Genomic DNA, 16,640 nt, shown 5'->3' with positions numbered 1-16,640 from the left:
TTTCTACACGAATGTATTATTGTGTGACAACTCACACCCAGTGGTAGCCAGGAGGGTGCAAAGCACCCGACCCGCGCCCGGGCCCGAGACGTGGGCGGTGGGCGCAATGTGGCGCTTTGATGGGGCACTTTGCACTTCGCACGCTCGCATCGCCGCCTTTAGTATTTTTTATATGTGTCTTGGCCGGGTGTTGTCAACTAGAGACTGTTCAAACTCTACCAGTGAAATGTTTGAGTTACAGAATTGATTATGCCATTGAATTCTAAATTTATTTTATAGGTTTCAGAATTCATTATGCTATTGAATTCTATAACTGATTTTATTGAAGGGTGCATTCAATATTCAGTTATCTTATTCGAATTCTAATTAGTATAAATACAAAGCTTTGTGCTTTGTTTTAGACACACTGAAATTCATATGGTTCATACCTCACACACAACTTCTAACGATTTCCCTAATCTTGAATCTCTACGCACTCTTGTTTCAAGTATTTTTTTAGGTGCTAGACAAATCCCGGCAGTACAATCTGCTTAGGCTGTTGTACCCTGGGAAACAGACGGGTTCACATGGGTGGCCCGAAATCTGTTTTAAAGGAAGCGTGATCTTCACGTGCCTCAGTCACTGTTGTTTTCTTGTAACCTGTTCTTAGTTTTATTTACATTTCTTGTATTGTAATTTCTTTCAGTTTAGTTCTGTTCTTATTTATGTATTGCATTCAGATTGTTTATTAATAAAATTCTTATTTTATTTATTTTGTGAACGGTTGTCCTACAGTTTCTAATGTATCCATGTTGGTGGTCTAAGATTTTGTATAATTATGCATGTGTTGCTGAAATTAGAAAGGTTATTTAAAACTTTGGATCAGAAAAGCGACTCAAAACTTGGAGTTTTCTCGGCAGCTACAATTGGGATTGCTATTGTCGCTACAGAGGCGTAAGGACTAATCACAGGCAATGAGGGCGTTACGAGTGGGGTATCAGAATGGTGGTCTAAGATTAAGAGGTGCCAGCGAGAAAGAGAGGGAGAGCGGGGTAACAAGTGAGAACTCCATCATGAGAACATTGTAATCTACCAAGGGTTGTCTAGTGATTCCTTTTGTGTGTGTGTGTATGTGTGTGTGTGTGTGTGGGGGGGGGGTTAGGGTACATGTGAGACATCAACAAGGGAGAGAGGATTGACCGTCGTCAAGTCTTCAAAAACACAATAAGTCCAGATAGCTATGATAAATAAGGTGTCGTATCCACGAATAAGTTGGGGTTAGTATTACACGTTGCATTCGACGGTGAAAATTAATACAAAAGTATTTGATTACTTTTAAAATTAAACTAGTGTTACCTAATTCAATTGCAATTAAACCAGAGAAGACGGACAAACAACAGACAAAATTATGAAATAGGAAACATAAAATCATGTTAAGCTTCAAATTTGATAGCACTATTAATAATTTGAAATAACTACATACATTAGTAAGCTATATAAACATAACATTGTCTATCATACATTAACGATGCACACTTCAATCATAAAGTTAGACTTTAAATATTTTACCGAATATATAAAGATGCATGAGGTGATCACAATTAATCATTAAACTCAATACTCTTTTCTTACGGCTAAATGTTGCATTCGCAGGAATTGAATTCCTGACCTCCTCTTATCCAAACACCTAAAGGGTTTTCCCTCTACCACTGAACCAAAGCCTCAATCTCATCAAACTCACTACTTGAGTCTATAAATGCAATCAAGACACCTTCTTCCTCAGTGGAATCAAACAGCATTATCAAGGGTGCATGTAATGATCAGATAGATTGTCTTACACACATAAATATACTCAAATAATTTGCTAGCAAAAATCTAGGGCTGGCATATCGGGTCAACCCGATCTGTTAAGACACGAACCCGATAAGACACGAACACGAAACCTGTAAACACGAACACGACACGAAATCTTATCGTGTCTGATTTTCCAAACACGAACACGAACCTGTTAACAAACAGGTTACACGAAATGACCTGTTAAGACACGAAAATGTTACCAACATATCATATGACATGTTTAAGACACGAACACGACCTGTTAAGACACGAACATGGCTTGTTAACCCCACATATTTGATATATTTTTTTAGTTTAAAATTATAAACAGGTCATTAACGGGTCTTAACAGGTTAACGGGTTTTAACCTGTTTAGACACGATATTTAAACAGGTCTTATCGTGTCGACCTGTTTAGACACGAAACCTGTTAAGGTTAAACACGAAACCTGTTAACTTCGTGTAGGTTCGTGTCGTGTTATCGTGTTCGTGTCAGAATTGCCAGCCCTACAAAAATCACAAAACACATTCATGTCTAGAAAGTTGTACAAATCAAATTCAATACCATGAAAACTTAAATAATTAGGGTCTAGGGTTTAATAAAAGTAATAAACTAACCACACTTTTAAATCTTTCTGTTAATATATTTGATGTTTTGGTATGGTCTAGCTTCTTGTTAGTAAATGGTAATGTTTTTTAAATAGAATATAACTTTAGCCGTTCAAATATTAAAAAAAAAAAAAAAAACACCTTTTAAATTTTTTGGTCTCCAATTGTCTGTCAAGCAAAACAAAAGTAGCAGCCGATTGCAAAGTCACAAGGCCTTTTGTGCCTTTTGCTCCCAGCCGGCGGCTTCCTTAGCCAACAACCCATCATTAGGGTGGCCTTGGTCTGCGTGCATGGTCCAATTAGCCAGCCTTCTCTCGACTTCAGCGCAGCCAAGAGCTGCCTACTGCTGACCCATCAAGCCCAATTAGCAAGATAAACCCTAAGCCCAAAACCGATGACTCTTTTTAGGTGGGCAGTGGGCTGCAACTTGGTTATATTAATGGATCTGCAAATAAACAAAAGCTCCATTTATCTTCTAACTTGAAGTCTCAACTTCTTTATTTTCATTTATGATTTTAGCTCTTTTTTTATTCTAACAGAATTGTAGTGCAGGTCCTTTACGTTTACATTAAATTGTATTGCACGTTCTGTAAACATGTTGAAGATGCAAACATTTTCTACAAGCATTTTTGCTTACAAGATATATTAGGCATAATCATCGTCTACAAAAAGAATGTAACATGGGTACGTTGCTGCATTCAAAAAATCGATCCAGAATTCGAACCACACCTAATTCGATACCATATACTAATTCGTTGCATTAAAAAATTCGATATACTGAAAATTGTTGCATATACTAAAAAATGATACTATATACCTAATTCGATACCATTTTCTGTATAATCGATACCACATACTAATAATCGTTGGATTAACTAATCAAATCAAATGTAAATTTGCATTATAGTTGAAATTGAATTCAATATCCGATACTAATTCGATATCATAATCATATCATCATCATCGACCGTAACCTGGGTACGTCGCTGCATTATAAGGTTACAACATAATGAAAGAGCTTGAATCATACCATATACTAATTCAATATCATAATCATCAACTTCGGTTTTTATGTGAAATTGATCTTCAGTTGTCATCATTGATTTTGTGGAAGGTTTAGGGAGCTTGAGATGTAGAACTTTGTTTGGAAACGATCGCATGATGAAATAGAAAGAGTCAGTATACAAAACGTATGCAAGTTAGGGATTAAAATGACTATTTTGCATATCGTATGATTAATTTAACTAAGAAAACTAACTAGGATTGTGGTAAAGGACGTGCACTGCAACAAAAAAATAAATGTAAAGGACATGCACCGAAACATATAAATAATATTTTCAAAATGACACCAAATTGTTCTCCTTGGTTACCTCAGTATTGTGCAATATATTTTCAAGTCATTGCCAAGTTTCTTTAGCTTATACCGCAACATATAAATAATACTTGTTCATGAACGGGAACTCTGCAATACATAGACTATATGAGTCTTTCTTATGTTTTGGTGACAATTTTACTCAACTTCATACAATATTTTACGGGCTAAACCTAATGTAATCGTTGCATAATATTATCTTTCCCCCAAAAATATGTTATGTGTGTTTGTTTTAAGGTATAACCAGGGTATTTGCCCGCGCGTTACGGCAGTACGTTACCGCAGGCATTCGGTAGGTCTCAGTTCGATATTTGCACTCGATATAGAAATCAACATGTGTTTTACATCAACCAACAATAAAAACAAACACCGGTACCCGCACCAATGTTGTTCGAACAGTATCCATCGGTTTAGATCGTCATGGTACTAGTACATATACTCATAAAAGTACGCAAGTTATTAGATAAAAAAAATTAACAATGAACAAAATATTATTAAAAATTAAAACAAATACTTAAAAATATATAATCACCATTCATGGCCAATCTAAATCCATATATATAATATTAATATAACAATATGTTTACATTTTTTAATCGAAACATCACACTTTAAGCAACATACTTTAAGCACCATACTTTAGAAAAGCAGTTGATAAGCCAAAGTATCTCTATCTACGATGGTAAGCAACTAAACATCATAAAATGAAGAAAGCACAGAAACCAAAAAAAATAAAAGTCCACAAACAGAAAGAAGTTTTAAAGTTAGAAGTAAAGGAAATAACTTATACAGTTTTAGAAACAACTATACCAAATACCCTGCACACCATTCATGTTCATAGCAAAACATAACTAGACAAACATCATCACTCGGTTAGTCATTGCCCGATGACTCACCAGCCATCCAAGCCGCATGTCTGTGTGTATCATCCATGGGACGCCGAGTCCCCATCATCCTCATTCTCTTTGCACCATCAGACCCTCGTCGTGACGATTCACCACCCTGATCAGACCCCTTTCGCGCTTTAACCTTGCTACTTGAACCACCTGCTGCACCCTCGTGCGAGTCAACATCCGCAAGACCATTCTCTAGTGCCCTCACCAGATTTTCGAAATATTTGCGAGTCACTTTAGTCAAATCAGTTAACTTTATTCTGAAACAATTAAACTTCTCCTCGGTGATGTCTTTGTCTTCGTTTATAATATAAGTTTGTAGTTCTTTCTCCGCACAAAGATGAAGCCTTTCTAAGCCAGATTCTGCTTCACCCTGCACATACTCAAAGAACGTCTTTTTAGCCTCTTCGATTTTCGGTATGTAATACCCGTATGCATACGTCCATTTCAGCATGCGCCTGCATTCAACTATCTGTAACCAAGCATCTATAATGAACTGCAACTGCGTCTCGGGCTGGCGATAGGTTAAACTTAGCGTCTTAAGATCAACGGTTTCAATCTTATGCAAGTCTGTAAGAGCTTGTTTTCTCGACTTCTCATTTGCAGCCCAACGCTCGTAGTAATGCGTATATCTCTCAATTGCTTTTTTAGCCAACTCTCTTTGACGTTCCGCTTCATGAACCGGACCCCCTTCTTTAGCATAACCATTACAAGCTCTGCCATCATGTCTATTGTACGGCCCAAGACACAACCAGCAAAACTCATATCCACACGGCGGCCTGCAAGTCATGTGCATACAACCGTGGTTCTTCTCAATCGACCGCTTACATTTCGGGCAAGGCTTCGTATACGCGAGAATCCAGTTAGTGTTTTCCGCTTCGGCGTTATTTTTCAACACCCATTTACCGACGGTTTCACAATCCAACGGACGATGAGCGTCCTCCATACACTTCCAACAAAAACCATACTTACAATTACACGAAACATCGTAACTACCGATCTCGAAATCATCATCATACTCAACAGCATACTCGCATCCCGGCCCAGGACACCACTTAACCCTCTTATTACTCTCGACATAAGTCCTAAGCAGAAAAAGATCATACCTTTTCCTTTCGTTTTCACTCGCCAACACGCGAACCATATCCGGCCCAACCGCAGCCTTGCAAGACGGCTCCGGACACCTCAAAGTCAAACACCCAGGTCCATCCTCAACAGCAGTACACACATAACTCTTCCAACACGCCTTACAAAACCTATGATCACACCCACATGTTGCGGTATCCCCAACCCGGACCGATTCGAAACAAATCCCACAATCAACAACAGCCTTTTCATCTGAATATTCGGGGAATTTAACCGACAAATCAACGTCTAACAACCCGACACTCCCACGAACTTGACCCTCATCCTGAAACCAAGCTTCATGAAGCTTACTAACATCCCAATTATACTTAACCAACAACATGCAAGCAGAATCTCTAGAAACAGATAAAACAGAGGTAACCTTAACAATATCTTCTTCATAACGTTGAGCAAGATCATCTTCTTTCAAAATTAGATAGCTTTTGTCGCTCGTAGAATTGACGCGGTTGACCAAAACATTGGAATCATCGGCGCCGTCATCTATAGCACAATCATCATCGGAATAAGCGTCGTCGTAATAATCTTGATCATCATCGGAAAAATGAGTGAATGTGTATTGGAAAAGATGATCGGAATCCATGGGTTGCATGAGAAAGTGGTGAATTGTGGGGAATTGGTTAAAGGGTTTGGGGATTTGGGGTGATCGGGGGTGGATTGATTAGGGTTTAAGAAGAAATTTAACGAGATTGCGAATAATTTGGGGATTTTTGGAGGGGGGTGGAGGTAGGAGGGTAGTGATTAAGTTGAGGAAGAATTTCATGTTAATAAAGGAAAACAATGGAAAAGATGAGTTTTGGGAGCAATGGAAAATATAGCGAAACTTCGATTTCTGGGCCCAATTGGCCCAAAAGGTATTGCTACGAGATTTTCATCATATATCTATATCGCTTCAATTATAGTTTAACTAAATCTATCCAATATAATAAAAGATTTTATTTAATTGATAGTTTTAATTGTTTTTATATTTTGATGATAAGAATAAGGATAATTGATAATCATATATTAAAATAAAAATATTTATTTTAATCAACTGTTTCGTTAGAAGAATTTATTCAATACATGTAGAATATATATATATATATATATATATATATATATATATATATATATGGGATGGTTTAAATGAAAACCAGGCCCGGCCCGGAGGGGGTGCGGGGTGGGCGACGGCTCAGGGCCCAAACTCTCCGGGGGCCCAAATTTTTATTTTTTAATAAAGTTACGCTGTAGAGCTTAGAATACATAAGTACTGAATTGAAAAAAGAGTAAATTACAAAGTTCGTCCTTTATACATAAGTACTGAATTGAAAATATGTCCTTTATCTTTAATAAGCTCAGAAAGCATACTCAATGTTTGCAAACCCTTACATGTTACGTCCTTTAGTCCTAACACAGCTAGTTTTTAAGGTTAAATTTGACTAAGTCAACCCCACATAAGGGTATTTTGGTCAGTTTATCCAAAATGTTAAAATAAATCATTATAAAAAACAATAAATAAAACAATTTTAAAATTATATATTATATATATACACAGACAAAACACATATATATATGAACACCTTCTTCTCTCTCTGACTACCCTACCACAACCACCACCCACCACCCACCTACTGGTCTTCTTCTCCGGTGAAACACCACCGCCCAACTCCGGCGACCAAGAACTCCCACACTCACCCCTCCTCTCTCTCTTTCTCTCTCTCGGATCGGAACCCTAGCCGTCGTCTTCGCAGACCAAATAAAGGGGCAGGTGGTGTGTGGCTGTGGTGGCAGGTGTGAGAGAGAGGGAGACGACGGCAGCGGCGATCACGACGGCGGTGGTGCGACGGTAAACAAAGGCCCATGTTCTTGTTCATCTCAGATTCTTTTGGATCCGATGTCTCCGATGTCACTGGAGTCCGGTCGGACCAGGTAGCCGAGAAGGGGGGTGTTTGCAGGTGGGAGTTGTCGGAGGAGAAGGGGTTTAGATGAGGGTGTGTAGCCAGAGAAATCAGCACCGCCGGCAGCCGAAGAAAAACCGGCTCCGGCCAGTCAGTCATCGGCTGGCTGTAATCGAGACAGAGAGGAGATCGAAGCTGTATGGTCTGCATATGTGTTTTGAATGTATGAATCTAAGGGGTAATTATGCGCCTTTAACAGTTTCGATTGCATTTTTCATTTGATGATGATTATTAATTATGTTGTTTTGTTTGCAATCTGCACTCTGTTTTCATTTGAATGTATGAATCTCCGGCCAGTCAGTCGTCGGCTGCTTGATTTTCTGTCCGTTGGTGGGGGGTTTTGCAGAAGTGGAGGTGCGGTGGTGATGATGGAAGTACGGTGGTTGATGGTGGTGGAGGTGCGGTGGTGATAGTGCAGGTGTGGTGGCAGGTGGGTGGTGGTGTTGGTGGTTGCAGGTGTGGTGTGATGGCAAGTGGGTGTTGGTGGATGGTGTTGGTGTTTTTATATATTTTTAATAAATTAATAAAATTACCAAAATACCCTTATGTGGGATACCCTTGGTCTAATTTAACCATGAAAAATAACAGAGTTAGGGCTAAAGGACATAATGTGTAAGGGTTTGCAAACATCGAGTATGTTTTCTGAGCTTATTAAAGATAAAGGACATACTTTGTAATAAATGACATAGATAAAGGACGAACTTTGTAATTTACTCTTGAAAAAATACAAGATAAGGCCCATGGTTTGGTGGTTCTCATTTCACTTTATTAGCAAATAGGTCTTGGGTTCTAGCCTTGGTAGTTTCATTTTTAGTTGATTTTTTTTATTTATATTTGTTACCTATGCATTAAATGCAAATGACATTAATTGACTAATTTTGTGTTTAAAAAGGGAATCATAGTTATTTCTCAAATCTATTTTAAAACTGTTTATTATGTTAATTTCTTAAAATATTATTCAATCTACAATTAGTTTTGTGTGTTCCATTTTTATGAAAAAGGTTATTTTGTTTTTTTTCTCTTTTCACTATGTGTATTTTCTAAATAAATTTGGATAGGTTACCATGGTTTTACATGATCGTAAATAACGATTTTTAAAGTTACGATGTAACAATTCTACATTTTCTTAACTTACCCTTACAACGTGTTTTCTTTCTATGTTTCATTGTCCAAATGCGTGTGTGATGTGCTTTTTATCTACGATTCCACGTAAAAAAGCAGTCCGCCGCAACACACGGGCGATTCCACAAATTTTTAATTCATTTCATATATTTAAAACTTTTTTGTATATTCTTTTTAAAAAGTTTATATTTTTGGGGCCCGTATTTTGTCTTCGCACAAGGCCTACATATTTTCGAAGATTTTCGGAGACGGCCCTGATGAAAACCACTTTTATTGTGAAAACTCGAAAACTAACTAAAAAAAGCCTAAAAAACACACAAAAAAATTTTTTTTTTCAATTTTTTTTATAAAAATCGATGGTTTTTATATATGAAAAAAAAACCTTTTAAAAAAAAAAAATTTGTAGTACACATGTGTAATAATAAACATGTGTAGTACACATACACAAGTGTAGTATTACACATGTGCACTACACAAAAAAAATTGTTTTTTTTTTTGAAATTTTTTTTATATAAAAAAACCTGCGAAATTATTATGCAAAAAAAAAAATAAAAAAAATTATTTGGTATGTTTTTTTGGCTTTTTTAGTTAGTTTTCGAGTTTTCACAATAAATAGTGGTTTTCATTTAAACCTTCCCATATATATATATATATATATATATATATATAGGGGATGGTTCAAATGAAAACCACTTTTAACGCGAAAACTCGAAAACTAACTAAAAAAAGCCTAAAAAACACACAAAAAATTTTTTTTTTTTTTTCAATTTTTTTAATAAAAATCGCTAGTTTTTATATATAAAAAAAAACTTTTTTTCAAAAAAAAAAAAAAAAAAAAATTTGTGTAGTGCACATGTGTAATAATACACATGTGTAGTACACAGACACATGTGCAGTATTACACATGTGCACTACACAAAAAAATTTTTTTTTTTTTTTTTTTGAATTTTTTTTTTTTAATAAAAAAACCTGCGAAAATTTGATTGAAAAAAAAAATTTTTAAAAAAAAAATTTTTTTGCATGTTTTTTTGGCTTTTTTTAATTAGTTTTCGAGTTTTCGCGTTAACTAGTGGTTTTCATTTGAACCTTCCCCTATATATATATATATATATATATATATATATACATATATATATATACATATATATATATATATACATATATACATAGGGGGAGGTTCATTTGAGAAAAATGTTCTTGAAAGAAGAAAAATAAATTAATCTAGACCCTATATTTTTTTGATCAATGGTTGAGAATTAAGATATTATTTTTATCCACTTTTAATTAATGCTTTAATTACTAAGGATAGTATAGACAATTTGACATAGAATACTAATAAATATTTTGAAGAGTTACAAAAATCTCACTAATGCCACCATAATTTTCTCCTTCACCACCATTAATGTGTTGGATCCTACACTAATTTTATTAGGAGTGACAAAATTATTTAAAGGTGTTATGTCCTACACATATTATATTATGAGTCGAAAAATTATTTAAAAGTTGTTGAAGTCCTACACATTTTGTACCCTACACCAAAACATAGTTTTTAACAGTGTAGGAAACGTTAAATATGTAAGATCATGTGCAAGATTATTTTTATTGTGTAAGGTGCATAACTATTTTATAAGATAAACTTATTAAATGATTAGAGTTCATTAATTTGAATAGCAAAAATAAATAATAGACTCATTAAATGATTTGTTTGAATTACCTTTGTATCCTTTATTCTTTTTATTCTTAATTTGTAATTTCTTCTCATTTGAACTCTCCACTATATACATAAACCCCCCCCCACCAAAAAAAAACCTACCCCCCCCCCCCAAACCTAAACCCCCCCCAAGCTAAATGCTAAAAAAAACCTAAAAAAAACCTAACCCCACCCCCCCCCCCAAGCTAAAATGCTAAAAACTAAACCCCCAAAAAACCTAAAAAAATCTAAAAAAAAAATCTATAAATTTTTTTTGAATTTTTTAATATTTTTCATGTCAAAATCGCTACTTTTAGAAGCAAAAAAAAAAAAATTTAAAAAAAAAATTTAAATTTTTTTTTTCTGGCTTCGAAAAGTAGCGATTTTTTATAAAAAGTATTAAAAAATTCAAAAAAAATTTTTTTGTGTGATTTTTAGCTATTTTTAGGCATTTTTGGTGTGTTCACATTGGTTCTCGCGGTTCTCACAATAAGAGGTGGTTCTCGCATGATCTTCTCCTTATATATATATATATATATATATATATATATATATATAGAGGCCGGTTATAATACAAATACTCTAATCGTACATTATGTACGCTACAACAACAACCGTACGATCATCTCATTAAAAGCGCGTGTTTAAACAATTAAATTAATCAAATTAAAATTAATAAAAGAAACCGCCAAGGTTAGAATCGTCCATAGCGAGAACAAAACCCCTGATTATCAGCACACAATAACTCAAAATCATACCGTAAACCCAAAATCTAAACATTGCATTCTCCTTCTCCGAAACATTACCTGCTACTCTCCATTGCGATTTCAACTACGCTTCCATGAATATTGAGAAAAGAAGCAAAGCAAACAATGACAGACCACAAGCGAAGAAGATGAATCCAGGTATCTATTTACATTTGCGATTTAAAGTGTAATATACAGGAGCTTTAAAATCAAATGCGATTTTGTTTGTTTATTAACGTTTTAACTGAAACATATGGTTTTATAACATTACATATTGATAACAACTTCAATTTTGCTAGGGTTTGTTACTGGTATATTTATTTATTAGGTTTTGCATTTTTATGCAGTTGTCTTAATGATACTGATGGATGTGCGATATCATATAGGGTTTTGTTGTGGTTTTTATGACATTTGCGATTTCATATGATAAAAAGCTAGTATGTCGAAGGTTTTTTGTTTTAGGTTAAATTAAACTTGCGAATTTATATAAATGCAAATGCGATTTTATATCATAAGTTAGTTGTATTGTTTATGATTTATAATGATTGATAGTTTAGGTAATGCTTATGTAACAAATGCGAAATCATAACTCATAAATGCCAATTGATGACTTGTTGTGCATGATTAACTGATAAATGCGATTTTGTAAGTGTTTTTAACTATAGCATGCGATTTTGTAGAAATAGAATCTGATGATAACTTTGAAGGACCAATATCAACTCTGATAAAAATTAAAAAGAATAGAAAGAGATTGGTGATTCAAGAAAGTTCAGAAGATGATGACTTTGTTAAGCCACCCCCAAAAAAGAAAAAAACATGAGAAGAAAGAAGATAAGAGGAAATCAAAGATACTCACAAAAAAACATTCAAAAAGGGGCAACAACCTAAAACAGAACATAGAGAGTTTTTCAAATACAGCAATGAAGCAATACTGCTGAGATGCCAACCTAACTCATATATGGATACTGTTAGAAGATTTTCAAAAAAACAGATTGATGATGTTAGGGATATGGGGTTTGGAGCTATTCTTGATATCAACATCAACCATATTTCGACAAGATTGGCATATTGGCTAGTGAGAAACTTTGATGAGAAGTTCGATAAGCTAAACGTAGGAAAACACCAAATAAAAATAACATCGGACACAGTTTATCAGGTATTTGGAATACCAAAAGGTCCAAAGAAGGTTGAAATAATAGCCGATAAGAGAAAAGTCAAAAAGCAAGACAAAATTGAAAAAAGTCAAGAACCGGGAAATGCGGTCCGGGATACATTCATCCGCCAGTGGGGACAAAACGCGAGACTTACCCATGGCTTAATAGCAAATACAATGGAAAATCAAAGAGACAGAGGGAGTCTGTTTAAATTAAATTTCCTTGTATACTGGATGATGTTCTTTGTAGAAATTACAAAGGCAACACTTGCAAATGATAGATGTTTGCTCGGTGTAGAAGATGTTGAGGAAATAAAAAATCTAGATTGGTGCTCATATCTACTCGAAACCTTGCGCCGGACACGAGCGGGCTAGAAGAACTATAAGATACAGTTCGTAGGACCTGTTGCCTTTCTTACGGTATACATTACTACATTTAATAACATATTTAAAAATACTAGTTTGTTCTTTTATATAATTAAATGATCTTGCGATTTATACAGCTTCTATACACGCATGAATACAACAAAAAGCTTAACCTGTTTGAGAAAGCCGTGGAGATGCCAGTTATTCGTTATATAACATCTTCAGAGATTGATAAAGTCGAAGAACATATTTCGGATAACGGACCTCTATGGATATCAAGTGAGAGTGAAGAAGAAGAAGAAAGTGAAGAAGAAAATGAAGAAGAAAATGAAGAAAAGAATGAAGAAGAAGAGGGTCCTCAGGAGGATGATTATACACTACGACCACCGGTTGACACGACGATAAGCTACAAAAGAAGGACTGCGCGCGCAGTACAAAACGAAGAAACCGGGGCAGAGCCAAAAGATAACAAGAACATTGATGATTTCATGGATTTCAGTTTTAAAATCAATGAAATGTCTCAGATGAACATTGACTTTGAAGTTAGAACGCAGACGCAGAAAATGATGGATTATTGCAACACTCCTCCTCAACTTTCACCATCGGTATTCTATGACACAGCCCACGAACAACAACTAGAGGCTTCGAGAGCAAACAAAAAGGTAAGTGTAAAAAATATTAATTTAACTTATTTAACTTAATCAATTATATTTAACTTCTATATTGATATTACAGAATCTGTTGAAAAAGATGAAAGCAAATGTCAAAAAATACCTTAAAATGGTTCGAGATGTTCAAGAGATGAACAACTTAGTGTCAGAGGCAAAAACTAAGTGTTTTTGGGATGTTGAGGTTATGAAGGCTTGTAAGGAGTGGGATCAAACGCTTCAGAATAATACCATTTGTCTGCCACCTGAACCGGTTCAAGAGCATGAACCTGCAGCCTCTCCTGTTCATCAAGAACCTGAAAACCCAGCTTCTGAGGTTCATCATGAAGTTGCTACAAACAAAGAAGGTAGAGAGGATAAAGAAGCACAAAAAGTAATATCCAATGTTTTGGTACAATTGGCATCAGAAGGTAACACATGCGAACTCAATATTAACACATGCGATATAATGTAAGAATTCACTAAAAATTATGCATTTGCGAAACCTATGAAAAACACATGCGATACTATCAAAAACATTTCAGATTTGATTTCGCACACGATGTCATGTATACTCCTGCGATTTTGATTCTGCTGTATTAAATAAAATAATTTGAATCTATAGGTACACTGCAACCAGATGATGGAGGAGTCACAGACACCCTTATTGCAAAAATTCAAACAGTGGAACCGGGTGTATATGCTTACCAAACAACTGCCAATGGTAATAAAAACCCTTTACTTTATGAGAAAAATTAAACATCATAAATTATTGTATAGCTTAAATTACTCTGGCATGCAGAAAATGGTGAAAATGAAACTGTTGTCGAAGAGACAGTGAACTTGGCAGAATCTACACAAAAAGTCCAGGAAGAAGTGCCGGAAAAAGACCCTCAACAACTCGATACGGACGTTGAAGTTGAAAAGGAAATGGAACCTGAATGCCCTCAAGTAACTGCTGAAGAATTGCATTCAGTTGAGTTGGTTTTGAGCATAGGACCAACATTGGAAGAAGATAAAGGAAAAAAACAAACTAGGGGGAGAAAAACCACAAAGCCAAAGCAAGTTCCAAAACAAGTTATACCAAAAGGGTTAAACGAACTGCTTTATAAGACAATAGAACAAGCAAAAATAAGAGGTGAAAAAAGATGTGCAGATCTTGGAGACAAATTTTGTTCACCTTACTGCAATAGAGTGGTGAACATGCATGAAGCACTCTTTACCCAAGAATTGAGTGTGATCCGCTTCACATTTGCTACCTTTGCAGACTTGCAGTAAGTAGAAAAACATATATCAACAAACAAACATCTAATAAAAATATACACAAAACAAAAACTAATTATTTATTTTATGACTGGCAGAGATGAGTTTTACCGATCAAAAACTGAGGTTGCAACATTCAAAACTGTGTTTGAAAGCTTCTTCAGGGAACAATACGTAGCATCGAACGGAATAGATGCATTTGTAGATATTCTAAACCTTGAAGAGAAGAAAAGGGATAGAAAATCATCACCACACAGATTCTTCTTGTATTCCACTATGATGGTATGTTTTCATATACATTTTGTCATTTGAAATTTTAAAACATAAATGCATATTAAATGATTTCGCAAACTAGTTATATCTAAATCGCATGTATTATGGCAGAATTTTTGCTTTTGAAACATTTTCATACTGTTGTAAAATATCGCATGTGTTGTATATACTATTCGCATGTGAAAAAATCAAATGTTTGCCTTTCTCCTACTGTTGTAATTTCGCATTTGGTACATACACTATTCGCATTTGGTACATTGTTTGCATGGATTTGACTCTGGTTACATAACATACAGCCGAGTATCTGTTACGACGAGGAGAAATACACAGACAACCAACGACTCAAAATATTTGCCTCGAATTTTGAAGACATGTTAAATAGATATGAGGTAAAAAAACTTGAATCGGTTGACCTGGTTTTATTCCGGTACTTCAAGGTGACCACTTCTATGTCTTGTGCTTCAACTTAAAAACCGGCAAAATTGACCTGATTGACAATTCAGCTGCAAAACAAGAGTTTAAGGAAAGATACAAGGGGCTTCCAGACACACTGGTAATACAAAACCCTATACTTATACATGTTATATTTTATGTAAAAGCTACTAACACAATGTTACAGAGAAGGGTATTGGTTTTATACCTACAAAATGCTTTAAAACCAACACCGGCTGTAGAAGAACTTGCAACCTCAGTGATAGAAAGAAAGGAAATGGTTTGGAGGACGAAGAATAACGGCGTAGACTGTGGAGTGTTTACGATGCGTCACATGGAAACGTACAAGGGAGACCAAAAACCATGGGTGACAGGATTTGTGAATGAAGATGAAGTAAACAACAGACAGAAAGCACAACTTCATCTCCTAAGGACAAGATATCTCAGCAAAATCATTCTATCAGAACACAACATGCATCGTCTAAAAATAATTAAAATGGCCAATGCTTTCGACAAAAGGCCAGACAAAGAGAGGTATATGAAAGATCTGGATAAGATAATCCCAGAAAGGATGAAAACATATTTTGACAGGGACAACTAAACTTCATTTGATGATGTATTTATGTTACATATTTCAACTGTTTCAACTGCTTTAGTTCTCTTATTAATTTCGCATATATTGGTGTTTCTTAATTGGCAATTGTGTTTTTATTTCGCATATGTTTTGTATGAAAATCGCATGTTTCACACTGAATTCTTAAAATTTGCGAACTACAATTCCATTACATGACAAAACATGCTAATTTATTGGAACATACACCAAAAAAAAAAAAAAAAACAGTTCATTCAAAAGACAAAAGATGAAAGAAACTCTATTTTCATCTTCATTGAGCATCTTAATACAGTTATTGCACCAGCCAACTCTTTCAACTGTTTCTCATCCCTCTCACCCAAATCCACCATAAACATAACTGCAATTTCTTTAAGACTACTCACTTGCATCTGGGATAACAAGTTCAGAATTTCTTGTCTTCTCTTCATGTTTTCTGTTACACGAGAAATGTTGGCTTCCAACATCTCTTGACAAGTTTGATCCTCTTGAATCTGTTGCTGAATCCTTTTCCTCAAAACCTGCTTGATACTTGGTTCAGAAGAAGAAGAAGAGGATGTTGGTAGATCT

The 16,640-nt window shown here is 35.1% G+C and overlaps 1 protein-coding gene across 1 annotated transcript; it reads right to left on the bottom strand.

Moving 5' to 3' along the window:
• Nucleotides 1-4,492: 4,492 nt before the first annotated feature.
• On the bottom strand, nucleotides 4,493-6,672 carry LOC110879143 (probable E3 ubiquitin-protein ligase ARI8). Its single transcript, XM_022127567.2, has one exon. It carries the CDS (start codon nucleotides 6,421-6,423, stop codon nucleotides 4,669-4,671), a length of 1,755 nt encoding a protein of 584 aa, XP_021983259.1. The 5' UTR covers nucleotides 6,424-6,672; the 3' UTR covers nucleotides 4,493-4,668.
• Between the last annotated feature and the right edge of the window lie 9,968 nt (nucleotides 6,673-16,640).

Source organism: Helianthus annuus, chromosome 9, assembly GCF_002127325.2.
Source record: "Helianthus annuus cultivar XRQ/B chromosome 9, HanXRQr2.0-SUNRISE, whole genome shotgun sequence".
Taxonomy (NCBI): Eukaryota; Viridiplantae; Streptophyta; class Magnoliopsida; order Asterales; family Asteraceae; genus Helianthus; species Helianthus annuus.
Note: the sequence above shows the minus strand (reverse complement) of the source record. Positions and strands in the feature narration are given on the sequence as shown.